The sequence below is a fragment of the Saimiri boliviensis genome, chromosome 7 (assembly GCF_048565385.1).
Source record: "Saimiri boliviensis isolate mSaiBol1 chromosome 7, mSaiBol1.pri, whole genome shotgun sequence".
NCBI classification, from domain to species: Eukaryota; Metazoa; Chordata; class Mammalia; order Primates; family Cebidae; genus Saimiri; species Saimiri boliviensis.
In genome coordinates this window covers 83,256,456-83,275,759 of record NC_133455.1, presented here as the reverse complement: position 1 = coordinate 83,275,759, position 19,304 = coordinate 83,256,456, and the positions used below count along the sequence as shown (strand labels likewise).

The following is a 19,304-nucleotide window of genomic DNA, read 5'->3' as shown; positions in this document are numbered from 1 at the left end:
TTGTGTGACTTCAACATGGTACATTTTTTCTCAGTCTTAAATAATAAAGGAGTGTACAATACAAGGTTTGGATTGCATCATCTCTAAGGTTTTTTTGACTCTAAAATTCAATGTTCTAGGACAATGTGTTTTAATTTACTACAGTAGGTGATGGTGGATAGGAAAGATCAATAACAGTTCAAAATTAGGAGTGTGCAGGGAAACCATTTCAGATTAGCTAGGCAAGCCTCCAAGAATGGCATAATGTTTAGAGAAAGAAATGTGTGAAGATTTGACAAGTTAAAATTAACACCTCATGGGATCCAGACTGAAAGCTCAGAGCCAATAGTAAGCAGCACTAAAGAACATGGTTACTGAATTGTGATTTGAGCGACTCTGCTTGTTGCTTGAATGTGGACCTTTCTAAGCTTAAATTGTTGGCTACATTCAGGAGATTATTAGAAATCTGCATAGGATTCTTGTCCTTGATTTGAGGTGGAAACTGTTGTACTAAAAATACTTTGCTATACATGGAAATCATGGAAAAGTAAAGATTCTTCAAAGTCTAATATGCGATTATATATAGAATATTTCTTAATGCTACTTCTAATGTAGACAATATCAGAAAAAAAAATATTAACTTGCAAAAAAGAAAATTCAGCACAACATTCAAAGTGTTATTTTATAAAATAGTTGTTAAACATCAAAATGAACTATAGATAAAAGTTGTTTAGTCACTTTTGGATAATGTCATTTATGTGACTCTTATGATCCATCCAAGTTTGGTGGTTAAGACAAAGAGTTTTGAACTTAAAAACCCCAAATTTGAGTTAGAATCTCAACATTGCTAGGTGTTTAATCCTTGTATTTCTCTAAACCTTACTTTTCCCACTCATAAAGTAAGGAAAAAAGTACCCACCTCTAATTGTGAGTACCACATAAATAATAGTTATTACAACCAACAGTGCTTTTCTTTAAGGGAGGAATAAAAGAATAAGTGTTTGAGCCGGGCGCGGTGGCTCAAGCCTGTAATCCCAGCACTTTGGGAGGCCGAGGCGGGTGGATCACGAGGTCAAGAGATCGAGACCATCCTGGTCAACATGGTGAAACCCCGTCTCTACTAAAAATACAAAAAATTAGCTGGGCATGGTGGTGCGTGCCTGTAATCCCAGCTACTCAGGAGGCTGAGGCAGGAGAATTGCCTGAACCCAGGAGGCGGAGGTTGCGGTGAGCCGAGATCGCGCCATTGCACTCCAGCCTGGGTAACAAGAGCGAAACTCCGCCTCAAAAAAAAAAAAAAAGTGTTTGAAATCTTAAATAGATATTTTGACAATTTTAAAGTTGAAATTTCTCTTAACTAAAAGAGAGTTTAGTTAAAAATGTTTTCTGTCTTTTATTACTTATACAGAGACTCTTAATTAGATAGTTAACATATTATAAAATTGATATAGTGATCTATACAAACCCATCGTAGGTCATGGTTAGGCCGGCAACTGATTTATTTTCACAGAGCATGGAAAAATATAATAGGTGAAAGAAAAATGACATTACAGCAGTAAAAAATGAGAATTTGGCAATTCCAACTGGGTTCAATTTGAATTTTTTGATGATATAGCCTCCTAAAAACATTCCAGTTGCAAAAACAGGTAAGATTATCATTCCTAGAAATAAAAGAAAAAAAGTTGTAATCATAGTTTTTCTGATATGTCTTTATATATGAAACACAATGTATGTCAATCAAATTTATTTAATATTATTATTATTTTTTAAATTGTGCTTTAAGTTCTGTAATACATGTGCAGAACATGCAGGTTTGTTTCATACATATACATGTGCTGTGGTGGTTTACTGCAGCTATCAACCTGTCATCTAGGTTTTAACCCCTGCAATGCATTAGGTATTTGTCCTAATACTCTCCCTCCCTTTTCTTCCCCAGCCCCTATCAGGCCCCTATGTGTGATGTTTCCCTCTCTGTGTCTATGTGTTCTCATTGTTTGACTCCCATTTATGAGTGAGAACAAGCCATGTTGGGTTTTCTGTTCCTGTGTTAGTTTGCGGAGAATGATGGTTTACAGCTTCATCCATGTCCCTGCCAAGGACATGAACTCATTTGTAAATTTTTATGGCTGCATACTATTCCATGGTATTACGTGCCAAATTTTCTTTATCCAGTCTATCACTGATGGGCATTTGGGTTGATTCCAAGTCTTTGCTATTGTAAATAGTGCTGCATTAAATATGTGTGCATGTGTCTTTATAGTAGAATGTCAATCTTATTACTTTTTAAAAAGAAGAATGACAGAGCAGGATGGTGGTAGGGGGTCCGTATAATTCGTTCCTGCCAATGATGACAGTTTGGTTTCCTCAATAGCAAAAGGCAGTGGCTAAGGATATTTGTTTGTTGGAGTAGATCATTTCTATGAGGCAATTGTGTTTTTCTGGAAATCAACAACAAAACACCATCTTTCTGCCTATGGAACTTCAGTCCTATTATTGAAAGCCTTTTTTTGTCTCTCAAATAAGAGTTCCAAGTTCCAACCCTCAATAACTCACTCTAAATCTGCCCAGAGATTGACAATAGAATAACTAATATATCTTTATCATTTATTTAAAAACACATAGACCCTGAATTGACAAATAGGTCTATATACAGGATTAATAATGTTTAATGTCTCCTATAACTTTTCCATATTATTGTCTAGTAAAAGTTATTAAAGATGAAATCTCCTCTAGGAAAAATCTCAGGCTAGGTTATTGGAAGTCAAAACAGTATCTTTAGATTTTAAACCTTTATCTTAGAATCAACAGAGAGGTAGTCTGGAAGCTTGGTCTAGTGCTTCAGTACATTCACTTTCTTTTTTACTTATGACCTAGTTAAATACCACATGATAAGTTGTTTAATTCATCATATTGAATTCCTATAATGTGCCTTCAATACTAGAGTTATGGGAAGAATAATACAAGGAAACTTAACTTTATAATCACATCTAAATATGTCATTGAAAATAGATATTGCAGTAAAAAATATTCTGGAAAATTATTTTGAATTATACATATTTTGATGTATTTAAATTGATACTCTTTTTGGAACTCTTAGTATCATATTTTTGTAAGTAGCTGAGTCTTAATTTCAAAGTCCATAAATTATAGAATTATAATGATTATAATTACAAAAGGGTTTGTCTCAGGATCTCAGCACTAAGTATTAAGACCCAATTATGCAGATATTACCTCTCAATTTTCCATTTACTTGCAACATTTTCTTTAGGAATTCATCTAAAATAAGATGTAACTTCAAATGCAGAGCAATAATGACATCACAAGTTTTGTATGTTTGATAACATTTGAGAGATAATACAAGAAAATTATACTTATTTTGTATTGCTAAAATCTGAAATCACCCTCACAATAAAATGTCACTTGGAATACAACTATTTAGTAGTATTTCACTTATCAAGCACACAAGTAAAAAATATGTCTTACCCAATGAAATGTTAGCCTTAGATGCAGACTGACCATACTGTTGCTCTACATATTTGAAGATAAAAGTAAAACTACCAATATAGCTGCTTACTTGTAACAACGTCAAAAGGACAAATATAACATAGAAGGGATTAGTAAGGATGCTCTTAAAAGACTGGAGAAAACCTATAAATTGCAAAAATAAAGAAAATATTAGAATATAACTTAAATATACATTTACATCTGAAACTTGTGAACATAGGTCATGTAAAATTTAAAATTCTATAGCTACATAACACAAAGAGTGAGGATAGCTGGCAATACTACAGGATATTCACCATTTTAAAATATATCCTTTCAATATTTTCCATATGTATATTAATATTTATTTGTTTAGTTTATTTTACCCTCAAATAGGGTCATACATAAGTGTTGTTCCATAACTTGCTTTCTTCACTTAATATTTGATTATGCTGGGCACGTTACAATACTACTGCAAATGTATTAATTCACTTATTCATTCATTCAACAAATGTTCGGTTTTCAACTAGGTACCAGACAATATGCTAATTGTTCAAGAAACAAAAGTGAAGGCCAGTCACAGTGGCTCATGCCTGCAATCCCAGCGCTTTGGGAGGCCAAGGTGGGTGGATCATCTGAGGTCAGGAGTTTGAGACCAGCCTGGCCAATATGGTGAAACCCCATCTCTACTAAAAATACAACAATAAGCCAGGCATGGTGGCACACATCTGTAATCCCAGCTACTTGGGAGGCTGAGGCAGGAGAATCACTTGAACCTGGGAGGATAAGTTTGCAGTGCGCTGAGATCGTGCCAGTGCACTCCAACCTGGGTAACAGAGTAAGACTCCATCTCAAAAAAAAAAAAAAAAAAAAAAAAAAAAACAAAGTGAATAAGACATACAATGTTTCTTATTTATTAGTACTTAATAAGTATTATCTTAAAATATAACTATTATATGAAAATGTAAATTAAAGACAGCATAATCTGAAACCCACAGAAATATGAACATTGACGTTCAAAATTCTTACAGATCAATCCAGTATGAGGACTCAGATCTCTTGTTTCTCTAGTATACAGCTTTTCTACCATAACATATTTTCTCAGTACATTTGGCAATAGTATAAACCCTCTGTCTTAAGATGCAAGGAAAGCAGCCAGGGGATGTTGTGTCCCAAGTATTATAATAATAATACAACCACCTATGCCTATAAACAGATGTGGTAACAAACTTCTAGCTCATTCATGGCAGAAATTATGTTATCTGGGTCTGTGATCACCAGGTCACCTAGCTGTAATCGGAGTTAAAAGTAGAAGGAACTACTTAGAAAAACAGTAGGGAGTATCAGAGTTCAGCAAGATAGAACCAGATGTGGTTACTGAGAGATGGATGAAACAGGCTTTGAAATATTTTTCTCTCTTTAGATCTCTAAATATTTTCATCACATATAGTCAGAACTAAGACATCCATCTAATGTCAGCTATGAAAGAGTTGGATCTGCTTAAAATAAGGAGGAAAGAAAGTTATAGAAAAGACACAGAAGAGAAAAAAAAGGAGAGGTAAGAAAATGTATAGCGGGAACAAACAACATTTAAAAATTTTAGACCAAAGTGCCACACTTCTTTCTACACGTCTGCAGTCATGAAGAACCATCCCTGATTTGTAAGTATTATAAGTGAGTTGTGGCCTTTCCTCAACAGAAATGGAGTACATACATTCACAAAATCATTGCATTTTTGAGGGTGAGAAATTCAATGTCATCCAGTGTGAACTTCCATACAATCATGATCTACTATAGATGGATAGATATATCATTAATAAGTGGATCAATAAACAACTCAAGCAGCATTAAACTGAGTGCCTCAGGAAGAAATTTGCTCTACTTTTGAACATTTCTCATGGTTTACACACTGTTTTTGTAATGAACTGTAATCATCCTTTCATTCTAATCAGCTTTAATTCTATTAAAGAGCATATAGAATAAACTCAAATTTTTTTCTGACTATATATTCTTATTTAGCCCTTCCTAATAGATACATACTTGAGATCCTCTTTATTAGGGTCACTACCCTACAAAAACTGTTCATAATATAGATTATGTCTACAACTGTCCTATTTTTTCTATCTTCATTACCCTCTCTGTTCTTTTTGGATCACAGTAAACCCTGTTCCTTATAGGTTTAGACAACCTAATTTTTTAAAAGATTTGATTTGGTAGAGTAGAAATATAACATATACAAAGAAAATTATTCGTATAGTACTTTTAGTGTAAATGTCAAATTTTAAAAACATAATTGTTTAACACCTGATTCTTAGGAAAAAACTTCCATTTGTTGTATTTCCCAATTTCAATCATAATAAATCATGGTAATTCTCTTGCCATGAACAATTTTGAGATACCAATGTAGCTGAAAGTTAACAGTCCTCTGCTAGGAGCCAATATACAGAGTGCCAGAACATCATTGCTTTTAGGTTAGTGTGATAGAAAGAAGAAAACAACAATAAAGTAATAAGTAAATGACCTGATAAAAGGAAGAATGTAGGCTACACTGGAAATTTTGTCATCTTAAAGAAAATGAAAAAGATGCCAAGGGTTTAGGTGTTGCATTACTTTGGCTTTTACTATTTCACCATTTCTCCCTAATCTGCAAAATGCTGTCAACACCTCACTGTTTTACCTATCTTGCTCTGGTTGCTGCCAACTCATTCTCTTTGTTTACTGACTCTCAGTGGTTCTCCATTAGTCCCCAGGGCTTATATTCAAAAGAAGAGGCCCTATAAAATGCTGAGGCATCCTAATTTACATTACTTACTCTAATTATCTTAAATACCACCATTGCATCCACTTTATTTTTAATATTTAGATTAGATTAGATTAGATTTGGTAGATAGATGGATGGAGAGATATTACCAAAAGAAATACACTCTAATTACCTAGGGAGAAACTTCTGACTTCCTTCTCCTTAATCTATCTCTACACCTGAGAATAGTTACGTTTAACTTCACCATAATACTTAAGGTACTATATTGCTATTGTCTATGTATTTCTCAGTATCACCCACTAGGCTCTTGAAAAATAGAGGTAATGTTTTATTACCAGGGCATAGTATGGTTCCTGGTACCACCTGTTGAATAAATAAAGGAATGAAATATTATAATTCTTTGAACTCTCAGTTTAAACCATATAATATTAAAATTAATATATATTATTTAGATTATAAAAAATGGATGTTTGTAGCTTTTGGTTGCTTTCTCCCTGCTAAAAATCACAAAGGTAATTCTCTTCCATTTATTATGTGTTCAAGACATATATGTTAACTTTAATAAGTGTTTTAGAAAAATAATTTATCTAAATTTAGTCCAAAAGAAATCCACCTCCAGATAAGTTGGGTATGCTTTATTATTTTGGAATATGCATTCCTCCTTTTCATTGAGATTAACAACTCCAAGTTGAGAATGAATGTAAAATACTTACCATTTACATTTTTGGTGATATTTTTTCCTTGATTGGTCAAATTAGCTGTTTGATTATTTTCATCATTTGTTTTCAGCACATGCAAAGATAGTGAAGCTTTCCTTTCTTTTTGTGGTTTATTTGGAGTTTGGGGCAAGAAAAAAAATGGTATGGAAGAAATAATGGATAACAGTCCAGACACAAGGAAGCCAAGCCACCAAGCTCCAACCCAACGAGAGTCGTTAGGAGTTATCCTGATCCTGCCTAGAAGAAATAATTAGAAGAAGCCAGTCAAAATTATTTCAAAATACAATAGGTTGAGGAAATAATAATATGAAGAAAGTAAATTAAACTTCCTTAATTCCAAGACACTTTTTTTTGGTCATTTCTGAGACTAAGGATTAGTCTAATACTTGATGATATAATGCAACTGATACTGTCTAGGAATCAGTCATGATACTGTTGTCATCGCCTGAGCTTGTGTGCATTTGATGTCTTTTCTGATTACAAGACTTGACAATTTCTATTACTGGACATTTAAGCTTGCAGACTATTTAATAACTACCTGTGGAAGAAACATGACTTGTCAATGTTTTCTGAAAATGTCTATTGCCACAATCTAATAAAGTCAAGAAAGGGTCAGCAATGAAATTTAAGCAGTTTGCAAGAAATCCGATAAAGGGCTTCCTACCATGCCCAAAATCAGCATTTTCAACTCTCTTGGCAGCACAGAGAATAAGAAAATCCAGTGAAAATATGAGTCTAAAAGTAACCCAGAAGAGTTAGACTCTAGATATTAGGGATAATTTAATCATTTTATTTCAACCACATTTTTCTTTAAATCATAACAAGAGTACTACATAAATACTGTATCTCAAGTGTAAGTGCACTATTTTAGCAGGTATAAAGTAAACAATCTAAGTAATAAGAAAGCCTATATGAATTACCAGCGAGATAGCAGAATAGGAAGAACTGGACTATTTTTTCTTTTATGAATACACTGATTCAACAGTAATACACAAGTCAATTCCATTTGTGAAAAGTCCAGACACTAGTTCACAGGCCATTGTACCCCAGGAAAGTACAATATCAGCTATATTGACTTGAAGAAAATTGGAGACACCTCTTTGCTGTTCCTCTCATTATACCATGTATTCAAGAACTGGAAGTTTGAAAGGGTATGTGAACACTTGCAATAGCTCTTCTCCCTGGCTCAACACAGACTGAATGCAAGAAAACCTCATCTCCAGCTTATCCCTATGGAGAGAAAGAGTGGGACTGCACATCCAAAATTTTAACTTTTCAGGTACTACCCTTGCAACTGTCTTCTATACTACCTATCTTGAAGTGTTGACAGGACCCAGCACATACTAGACCTCTGGAGGCTATAGAAAACAAAAATGGTAGCTTGAACTAGTATGTAAGCATTCCCACAGCTCCTGGCCCATAGCTTAGTACAGAGTGACCAGGTTGAAAAAAAAAAAAAATTAAAAACTTCTTCTCTGTGGGGAAGGAAGTATTTCAACCACCACTTAACATTTCATCTTTTCTGTGTCTGACTCCAGCAGCTGGTCATTGTCTTGCCTATCTTGGGGCTAGGCATATGCTTGCCTCCAAGAAGTGACAAAGAACAGAAAAATGGTAGCTTAAATAACCACATGAGCACTTGCTATAGCTCCTCCTTGCTTTCAGATCTATGCAGAGTGAGGCAGTTTAGAAAAAAGAGAGAAATATTCAAAATTTTCTGGGAGTTAAGCAAGTGACAAGCTTCTCTGTCCACTGCCTAAAAGTGCTCATGAGACATTGCATACCCTAGATTCTGGAAGTTCCTAAGAAAAAGAGAGCAGTTTAAACAAGAATCAACATTTGAGGGGCCACAGAAGCTCTGCCTGGGTTGATTGATGAAAGTTTTCTCCTATATAATTTCAGTCCACGAAGACTTGGAGGCTGATATGGTTTGGGTATTTGTCCTGCTCAAATCTCAGGTTGAAATGTAATAACCAGTGTTGGAGGCAGGGCCTGGTGGGAGTTGTTTGGGTCATTGGGTAGATCCTTCATTGCTTGGGGCTGTCCTTGCAATAGTGAATGAGTCCTCATGAGAAGATACGGTTGCTTAAAAAGTGTGTGACACCTCACCTCTCTCTTGCTCTTTCTCTCAACATATGATGTGCCTGCTCCTGCTTTAACTTCTGCCAGGAGTAAAATCTCCTTGAGGTCTCCTTAGAAGCTGAGAGGATGCCAGTGCCATGCTTGTACAGCTTGCAGAATCATGAGCCAATTAAACCGCTTTACTTGATAAATTACCCAGTCTCATGTATTATTTTATAAGAATGCCAGAATGGCCTAACACAGAAAATTGATACCAAGAAGTGGAACATTGCTATAAGGATACCTGAAAATGTGGAATTGACTTTGGAACTAGGTAACAAGCAGAGTTTACAAGAGTTTGGAGGGCTCAGAAGAAGATAAGATGAGGGAAAGTTTGAATTGTGACTGAAATGCAGATCATGACGTGGACAATGAAGTTCATGCTGACAAGGTCTCAAATGGAAATAACAGTTATTGGGAGCTGGAGCAAAGGTCACTCTTGTTCTGCCTTAGCAAAGTAATTGGCAGCATTGTGTTCATACCCTAGGGGATCTGTGGAAGTTTGAACTTGAGTGATGACTTAGGACATCTGATGGAAGAGACTTCTAAGCAGTAAAGCATTCAGGATATAGCTTGGCTGCTTCCAACATGTTATGCTCAGATATGAGAGCAAAGGAATGACCTAAATTTGAAAGTTATATTTAAAGGGGAAGCAGAGAATAAAAGTTTGGAAAATTTGCAGGCTAACTCTTTGTCAAAGAAAGAAAAAGACTCTAAGTCAAAAACTGTCTCAAGTTGCAAAAAGGACATTATAAAATGATTTTTAAGTTTATTCACCAGGAATATACAACAATTATAAATATATATTCACCCAATCTCAAAGAGCCAAAAGCTGTAAAGCCAACATGGACAGAACTGAAAAGAGAAATATAGAGAAATACAATACAATCATCTCTTAGTATCTGTGAGCAATGGATGTAGGACTCCCTATGAATACCAAAATTCAAGGATGCTCAAGTCTCTTATATAAAATAGTGTAATACAGTTAGCCCTCCATAATAGGCTGACTTTATAATACTAGGAGGCCTTAATATTTCATTTTCAATTGTAAATAGAATGATCAGACAGAATATCAATGAGGAAACAGAGGACTTGAAAAACATAGTCCAAATTAATGTAATAGACACGTAGAGAATACTTCACTCAATAAAAACAGAATGTATATTCTTTTCAAATGGAAATGGAACATTTTCTAAGACAGACCACATGTTACATCACACAACAGGTCTTGACAAATTTAAGATTAAAATCATACCAATTATCTTTTCTAACTACAATGGAATAAAACCAGAAATTAGTAGCAAAAAGAAAAGTAGATGATTTCAAAAATATGGCTATTAACAAGCTCTTCAATAACTAAATTGTCAAGAAATCAAAAGGGAAATTAGAAAATATTTAGATGCAAAGCAAATAAAAAACAAAACATTCTAAAACATGAGATGCAGCAAGAACAGTAGTAAGAGAGAAGTGTTTAACAACAAATTTCTACATTTGTATGGTAAATTTTATTCTCAAATCCAACAAACAGAGGTTATTTCTCTAATTTATGGTCCCTAGTAGCATCTGGCATGATTTGCTCTCAATACACACTGATAAAATTCACATAATTATGCTAGAAAAGTAAACAATTATCTCAAATAAATAACTATTTACACCTCACAAAATTATAAAAAGAAAAACAAACTGAGGCCAAAGTTAGCAGAAGAAAAACAAAGATTGGAGAAGAAATAAATAAAGAATAGCGAAAGAAACAAAAAATATCAGCACAACAAAGTGTTGGTCTTTTTGAAAGATAAGCAAAATTGACAAACTTTTCACTAAGAAAAAAAGACTCAAACAAAATAAGAACTGAATGTGGAGACACTGAATTGATGCTAGAAAAACAAAACAATCATAAGAGACTACTATGGGAAATTATACATCAAAAATTAGATACAAAAGAAATAATAAATTCCTGGAGACAACATAACTGCTTCTTCTGTGCCATTAAAAAATACTATTTCTGGGCCGGGCGCGGTGGCTCAAGCCTGTAATCCCAGCACTTTGGGAGGCCGAGGCGGGTGGATCACAAGGTCAAGAGATCGAGACCATCCTGGTCAACATAGTGAAACCCCGTCTCTACTAAAAATACAAAAAATTAGCTGGGCATGGTGGTGCGTGCCTGTAATCCCAGCTACTCAGGAGGCTGAGGCAGGAGAATTGCCTGAGCCCAGGAGGCAGAGGTTGCGGTGAGCCAAGATCACACCATTGCACTCCAGCCTGGGTAACAAGAGCGAAATTCTGTCTCAAAAAAAAAAAAAAAAAAAAAAATACTATTTCTGGAATTTAAAAAAATACATGAATTTTATAGTACATTTAGACCTTTAGCAGCAGAATACCAAAGAAAGGAAAGAATCTCAGAGCTTGAAAACCAGTTTTTATAATCAACTCCATCAGACAAAAATATAGCAAAAAATAAATAAATAAATCCTTAAAAATGACCAAAACATCTAGGGATGTGGTTTCTTTCAGTCTCTAGATTATGGAGTCATAAGAAACTTTAAGGATCATTACAGATGACACTGTATAGAAAGGATTATCAATGCTATCAAAGAAAATCATGATAGGGAGACCATCACAAAAGACTAGAAAAATTACACCATTTAAGATGCTATTGTTGGTATATATAAAAAAAAAACTTGAAAGTCATCAAGTACCAAACAATACATTTCTACCTGAGAAAATTTTGTTCAGATGTTGTACATGAATTGATAGAATTCACAGCATGGCTAATCAAGAAAATTATGAAAGAGATTAGGGATATTGAAAAAAAAGTGGGGTGTAAAAATGTCAAGATATAGGTATTGGAGAAATTCAAGAGCTAATACATACCTCATCAGGGAAATTAACAGAAGATGACTTGATGAAGATGAGTACCCGAGAACTAGCATCATATGATGACTAGATCTGCAAATACGTTCTACAAGTTTCTTACTCTCTCTTTTTCTCTCTCGGGAATTCTAATGGATCATAGGTCTGTTTTCTTTACAGAAAGAAACCACAATTCCTGGGGAGCTAGCACACTCCAATTGGAGGTTAGGGTACATTCTTATTTTTTGAATACCAGATTTCTTATTGATTCTTTTTCATCTTGAAGGGCTGGTGTTCCTTTAACAGTGGTATAAATTGAGTATGGTCAGTTGGGTTAATTTCTGTGTATCTTCACAGGGATAAGACTCTGTACGAGATTATTATTTGTAGCTAGATTCTTGTTCTCAGTTTCACAGGCAATGTATACTGGCAAACTATTTTTGAAGCCAGTCACAGTAGCTCAAGCCTGTAATCCCAGCATTTTGTGAGGCCAAAATGAGAGGATCACTTGAGACCAGAAGTTTGAGATCAGCCTGAGCAACATTAAAAAATCCTGTATCTACAGAAAATAACAAATATTGGCCAAGTGTAGTGGTGAGCGCCTGTAGTCCCAGCTACTCAGGAGGCTGAGGTGGGAGAATATCTTGAGCCAAGGAGTTCGAGGCTGCAGTGAGCTATGGTTGCTTCTCTGCACTGTAGCCTAAATAACAGAGTGAGACACAGTCTCAAATATATATACATATATACATATATATATGTTTTAAATTGAGCTATGATTCAGTAAATAGTGCTTAAGAGTAGTGGCTGGCAGATAAGCTGTTACTCAGGGGCATAGCTCTTTTGTTTTTCAGTGTGTTTACAACAGTGCTTGTCGTAGCAGAAGAGATGACCCCGTTAACAGGCCCACTACTGGGCCTTGGGCCTTGGGGGAACCCCTTCTGGTCACTAGTACCACATTCATGTTTCCTTTGTTAGGTGTGCTGGGCCATGGAGCTCCCTCAGCAGAGGCAGCAGCAGGCAGACAAGACACAGTCTTCCTGGACTAGGCTTATGAAAAGAGGCATGTCTCCTTCTGCACTGGCCCATGAACCCATGCATCTCACCCATCTCAGTGTTCTCAGATTGGGGGGCTCTTCCTCTGCTTCAGTGCTGGGTACCAATCTTAACTCACACTCCCTAGCTATCTACTGCAACCTTGAGGTTTTGGGTCTATCCTTTGGCTCCACTGTCTAGTCCCTCTGGTTCCTACACTGGGGGATCTGAAGTTCTCCAAGGACACTGAGGAAGTACTAAGGAAGTACTCAGGTAGGGGTACTGGAAAAAACCTCAGGCTGAGCAGTGGAGGTTACGCTGTGCACATGTTCTTGCAGGTGTGGCCAGGCAAGAGTACTGGGAGAGACTGGCAGGCAGAAGGGTCTACAGTACAGATGTGTCCCAGCTCACAGGAAAGTTGGCTGTGTGTAATTTTGGCTCAGTGGTCAGGTGAGTTGAGAGCTACCTGGTGGAAGAAAACGAGCCTTGGAATATTGGATGCCTATGGTTGCATTCTGCTGCAGCTACCCAACATGCAAAGCTCCCTGGGTTCAATGCTGATTGTAGTTCTATTTCTGCCTACTCTCTGGGCAGATGCCCCTGCATGTTCCAAAATCTTCGGGGGTCGTGAGTTCTCTTGTAGCTAGGATCCCAGATGTCAGCAGTGAGAATAGGCTGTCCCACTGTCACTTTACTCGCCCCTTAGCTAGAAGCCATTCAGGACTGGAGACTGTCTCGGGTATTCAACAACCCTGCACAGGGTTTCCACCTTGCGCTCTCTTTAGCCTCAGTGTCTTTGTCACCTCTCTATTGACTTTCAGCTCTTTCTCTCAAAAGATATGTTTTGAGTACATTAGTTTACTCAGTATTTTGGGCTTCTTCTTCAGTGGAAGTGATGCTTTCTGAGTGTGTCTAGTTGGCCATCTTGTACCATCTAACAAGTTTTATTTCTTATAATAGATTTGTGTATATTTTATGGTAGTAAATGAAAAAATCGTTTTGTATCTAAACATATTTTATGCATTCATGACATAAATTTTTTTAGGGTTTTCTATATTTCTGCACTATGCAATTCATCTACAATTGTTTTCAGATTGTCACAAATCCCGCCAAATTTTTTCAATATATTTACTGAAAAAAAATCTATGCAGAAGTGGACCTGGGTAACTTAAACCTATTGTTCCTGGGTCAACTGTATGTTTCAAAATCCGTTAAGAAGGTAGATTTTACTTTAATTGTTTTTACTATAATAAAAGAAAAATAATAACAAATAAAAAAAGCATATGCATACAGAAACACACACACCATAGAAGTCTGTGGCACAATTATATGGTGCCATTACTCTGATCTATAAGAAAATTCATTAATCTAAGATAATATTGACTTGATGAAAAACTATCTAGAAATAATTTATTTTCAAATTGCACATATTTGGGTTTAAATTTGATTTATATGATCATATTGTGTCATAATCAGCAACTCAGACAGACTTCAGGAAATGATTGGTTAAATCAGTGACTCCATCTACATGCAAAATATTTATTCATCACCTGTCACAATGTGATTTTGATTACTTTTTTTTTCTGTTCTTTCACTACACATAACAACTAAGGGTCATAATCTCACTAGATAAGACCTGAGAAAAAGTTTTTCTTGGCTCACTCACAGTCTTCAAAAAATTCTATGTAAAAATTTTGGGTTTTTTATTTTCTTGGAAACTAATCAGAAGTCCTTGTCAATTCAGGGCCTAAATTTGTGCATTAAAAGAATAGGCCAGAGCTGAGGAATACATGTGCTTTTGGATGTGTGGGGAGAGCAGTTCATAACCAGAAAATTCTTCCTCTTCTAACCATCACACCCTGAATTCCTGTTCTTGACACTCTTTACTCATTTATTTTATCTCTTTAGCTATATTAGGCATTGGAGTTTGCCAAAGTATACTTTCTAATAAGTGAAGCTCATAATCATCCCTGAATAAGAGAAGATATAATAATATCTGAACATTCAATGTTAGAAATTGTGATAAATTCTAAAATAATGTAAGCATTTCTGAATAGAGAGGTTATAAAATCATTAACCTAAAACTATTTATCATTTATTTCTGTATACTTTGTGATAAAGCAATGATGAAACTGGAGCAGAATGAGTAGAAATAAATTACATAATATGTAGCTACTCTAAGGAATATGTCTAAAATTGAACATATAAAACATTATATCAAGTGTTTTCTTTATAGTTTTAGATTAGCAAACACTTTCAAGTTTCTGGCTGCTGTTGGCCCACTGTGATGTCTACTCCATCTTGGAAATGAATCCTTTGATCTCTTTGGAATGATCTATTGAAGGCCTGGTGAGATAGAAAATCATATTTATTTATTCACAAATGTAACAATTATTATTTGCTAAGATACACGACATTCTGTCATGTGGTAAAGAGCAGGTAAGCACACAAATATTAATAGCTAATTGTGAGAAGAGTTACAATAAAGGCATGCTCTTGGTGTTTAATTTGGGACCAATGGAAAGTAGTGAAGTAAGACTTCTCTAACAAGAGCCACATTTTGGAAGAAACTTCAAGAACTATACAAATGAAAAAGAGAAAAGTTTTACAAAGTGTAAATGCAGGGAAGTGTGGGACTACAGGGCACAGTAACTCAGTCAATAATTGAATAAGGTATAGCCATTCATCAAGAGAAGAAATATAGTGAAACAAGTGGGTTTGGAGGTAAGATGAGGATATTAGATTTTGACATATTGTGCTTTAGGTGCTAATAAGACATCTAAGAAGGGAAAACATGAAGAAGAACCAGAAATATCAATTAACACAAATGATAGAAGTATACTCATTTACTATCTATAGTAAATTATGTAGAAGTTGATTGGGTTTCATTAATAGCAGAAGCGGATTATACCAGATTGAGAAGTGGATGGGAGGTGAGAAGGTGAGCTATCTTATCAAATTTAGTTGATATTTTCCTAGGTGGGTGGCTCCAAAGAGGAATAAAAAAAAAATCAGCTAGAAAGTTGTGTGGGAATATTTTAAAATGTATATATGTATAAAGATGGGAAATACTTGAGTGTGTGTGCTGAAGAAAAGAGAAGGTAGAGGCAAAGAATCAGGAAGAGCCTCTAAACTCCAGGTAGATCTATTTTCCACTGAGTTGGGAAGAAGATAAAGATAGATATGGTACAAGAATATTTTCAGGAAAAGGGGCCTGGAGTTGAGACAGTTTTTATGATGTGGCATCTCTTTCATCTATGAGATAAGAAGGAAAGTATGCTCTGAGAATGAAGAAGAAATCATAGATTTTATTTACGTGTCCTCTGCTTTATTCCTTTGTTCAACAAATATTTACTGAATGTTGCCATTAGCCAAGTCCTCTGCTAGAACCAGGGAAAATGACCATAAAGTATACAGTGAAGTCTCTCAAACCACTCCAGCCATAAGACAATGCAGCAGCCACAAGAAGACTTTAGCAAACTTTAAGTTCCACACATCAACATCCAAGCCACTATCAGCTGAAACATCAAATTTACTTGACTGGTTAGTCAGTTGGGGATGGAGACTTTTTGCATTTGGTTATTTTGGACCAAGCTCATGAAAATAAATTTGTTCATATCCTCTCATTTTACAGTTAGTTGTAAAAGATAGTATAAATAGGAGCTGAATTTTATATTTATTCTGATTAGTAATACATTTATTTCCTACTTGTAACTTTCTAATTATAGTAAGCAAAGAACTATTGAAAAAGTAAATTCAATTATTTAAAAAAATGTTTGTGTGTGTGTGTGTGTGTGAGAGTGTGTGTGCACGCGCTTAGAAAGACATTATCATGGTACCTTGTTCTGGTTGTACTTACTTAGATCTACATATCCAATATCCACATACATTTTAGAAAACACAGATCCCATTGCAAAGCCAATGACTGGACCAATCACTGCTATTGCATTCAACATACCTGAAAATATTACAAAGCAATTTTAGCAGATGCCAAGAATGCATGGTTCTTATTCACCATGTTTTTAGAAGAAATATGATACGATACATATACCCAAATATATGTTCTAAAAGGTAAAATAATAAGTTTAGTAACTCTACTATTTTAGAGGTAAAGGGAAAGTAATAATACAATTTAATATTTTGTGTACATTACCTAAATACAAAGAAGAATGCCCTTCTGTAGCAAAATCATCAATATAAGAAATTCCCAATGGTGCTATAGGAGTCTCCCCTATTCCACGAAGCATATTACCCATGAGCACAAATATCCACATGTATGACCCAGATTCCTTTAAACAACCTATGTAGACAAGAGAGGGTTTCATTTCAAACATGAATTTTAGCATTCCTGTTGCAAATTTAACTACATGTAAACTCTTAATTATTCTACTAATGTTTTTTTATTTTCAAGTATAACTAATTTATATTCACTTTGCAAACTTTGAAAATATAGTACATTAGTCCATTCAGATGCTGCTAATAAAGACATACCTGAGACTGGCTAATTTATAAAGAAAAATGGTTTAATGGTCTCACAGTTCCTTATGGCTAGGAGGGCCTCCCAATAATGGCAGAAGATAAAAAAAGAGGAGAGACGTGTCTTACATGACTGCAGGCAAGAGAGCTTTTGCAGGGGAACTCTCATTTATAAAACCATCAGATCCTGTGAGACTTATTCATTACTATAAGAACAGAATGGGGGAACCACCCCGTGATTCAATTATCTCCACCTGGCCCCACCTTTGACACATGGGGATTATTACAATCAAGGTGATATCTGAGTGGGGACACGGTCAAACCACATCATATAGAAAAGCACAAACAAGTAAAACTTACCTGTAATCACATTACACACAGAAGATTACCTCAAGTGTTTTTATATACCTTCCAGATTTGCACAAAATATGTGCATTATATTCATTATGTCCATTACATATTTAAAAATCCAGCTCATATTATTAAATGGTATATGCAGTTAATGCTATAGTATAATAATTGTTCCATGTTGTTAAGATTTCTTTAATATCAAATTTTTAATGACTGGACAGTAATGTGTTGAATAATTTTCAAAATGTATTTATTCTATCTCTTATTTTTTCATTTCAATTTTTTATTGTTTTATTCTGTAAGATATATCATGGCTATCACTGTAAATAAGTCCTTTTGCAGATTCCTGGTTATTTCCTTAAGATTAATCAATAATAGTAGAATTTCAGACTAAGTATTTTTTTCTTAATATATATTGATAATGAATCTCCAGAAAGATCTACAAATGTATACATTCCCAGCAATATATAAAATGTGAAATCTTTTTTACCTCTACCTCATTTTCATATATTTTTAGTCTTTCTCTAATAGTTTTTTAAAAAATCTTTAGTGGTACAATTTGTAATTACAATTTGCAATTTGTGTTATGATAGGCCAAAAATCTGCAAATGATATAATTATTTGCCTTTTGCATTGAAAGCAAAGTTACATTATTTACATATTTGTACCATTGCCTAGTGTTTTACTTTAAATGCATATGTTCTTTGTCAATTTCCTACTGAAAACATTCTCTTTTATGATATACTTCTAAATGCTTTTATATATAACAGAGTTATCACTTGGTATATTAAGGAATTTGTTACAGGACTGCCTGTGTGTTCTCAAATTCATGCACACTTGAGTTCTGTAATTGGCCCTGTGCAACCCAAATTTAGAAAATGTCAGACATTCCTATAGACAGGTTTATTAGCCAGTTTGAATGGACAAAATTAGCATAAACGTGAAAACGCATAGTTTAAACCTGTGTTGTTAAAGCGTCAACTGTATACGGTAACACTATAATTATGTCTGTATGTGAAAGTCAAATGTTTTTCCTATTCATTCGTAAATTTTGCTAATAAATATCACAATAATTTTTAGAAATGTAATTAAATCTATACATTCTAGGAGACTTTTACTGTCAATATTCATTCTTACCTTTTCCGACTATTTCAGGTGATGTTCTATTGAGTGATAAAATTGGCTTAATTAAACAGGTAGCTAAGGTCGATGTTAAATTTTCTGATGAATTGATATTAGTTTCTTTAGAATACCTGTAACTGTAAGAACATCACTGAATTAAACATTTTGCTTATCTATTGAGTATTTTCACCTTTCTCAGAAATACAGATAAAAATTTCCCTTTATTTACACCATTATCTTCTCCAAATTACCAGAATCCTTTCTGTCAATTTCCCAGCATGTGCTGTAGGAGATATGATGGGTAAAAATGAAATGGGAGTGTCCAGTAAGAAAGGTAACTCAGTACACCCCAGGCAAGGTGAGTTATCATCTTGATATTATCCTAGGAGTGGTTATACTTGATCAAGTTA

General features: G+C 34.7%; 1 protein-coding gene across 1 annotated transcript in view; it reads right to left on the bottom strand.

The window, feature by feature from the left end:
- LOC101037794 (solute carrier organic anion transporter family member 1B1) overlaps window positions 1–19,304 on the bottom strand; it is a 99,619-nt gene that overhangs the window by 33,882 nt on the left and 46,433 nt on the right. Inside the window, exons 6-11 of the mRNA XM_003926555.4 lie at window positions 18,910–19,031; window positions 17,099–17,245; window positions 16,805–16,903; window positions 6,937–7,179; window positions 3,463–3,627; window positions 1,445–1,640 (exon numbers count right to left, since the gene is read on the bottom strand). Of these exons, the coding sequence (XP_003926604.1) occupies window positions 1,445–1,640; window positions 3,463–3,627; window positions 6,937–7,179; window positions 16,805–16,903; window positions 17,099–17,245; window positions 18,910–19,031 (972 nt within the window). The remainder of the gene's footprint in view (window positions 1–1,444; window positions 1,641–3,462; window positions 3,628–6,936; window positions 7,180–16,804; window positions 16,904–17,098; window positions 17,246–18,909; window positions 19,032–19,304) is intronic.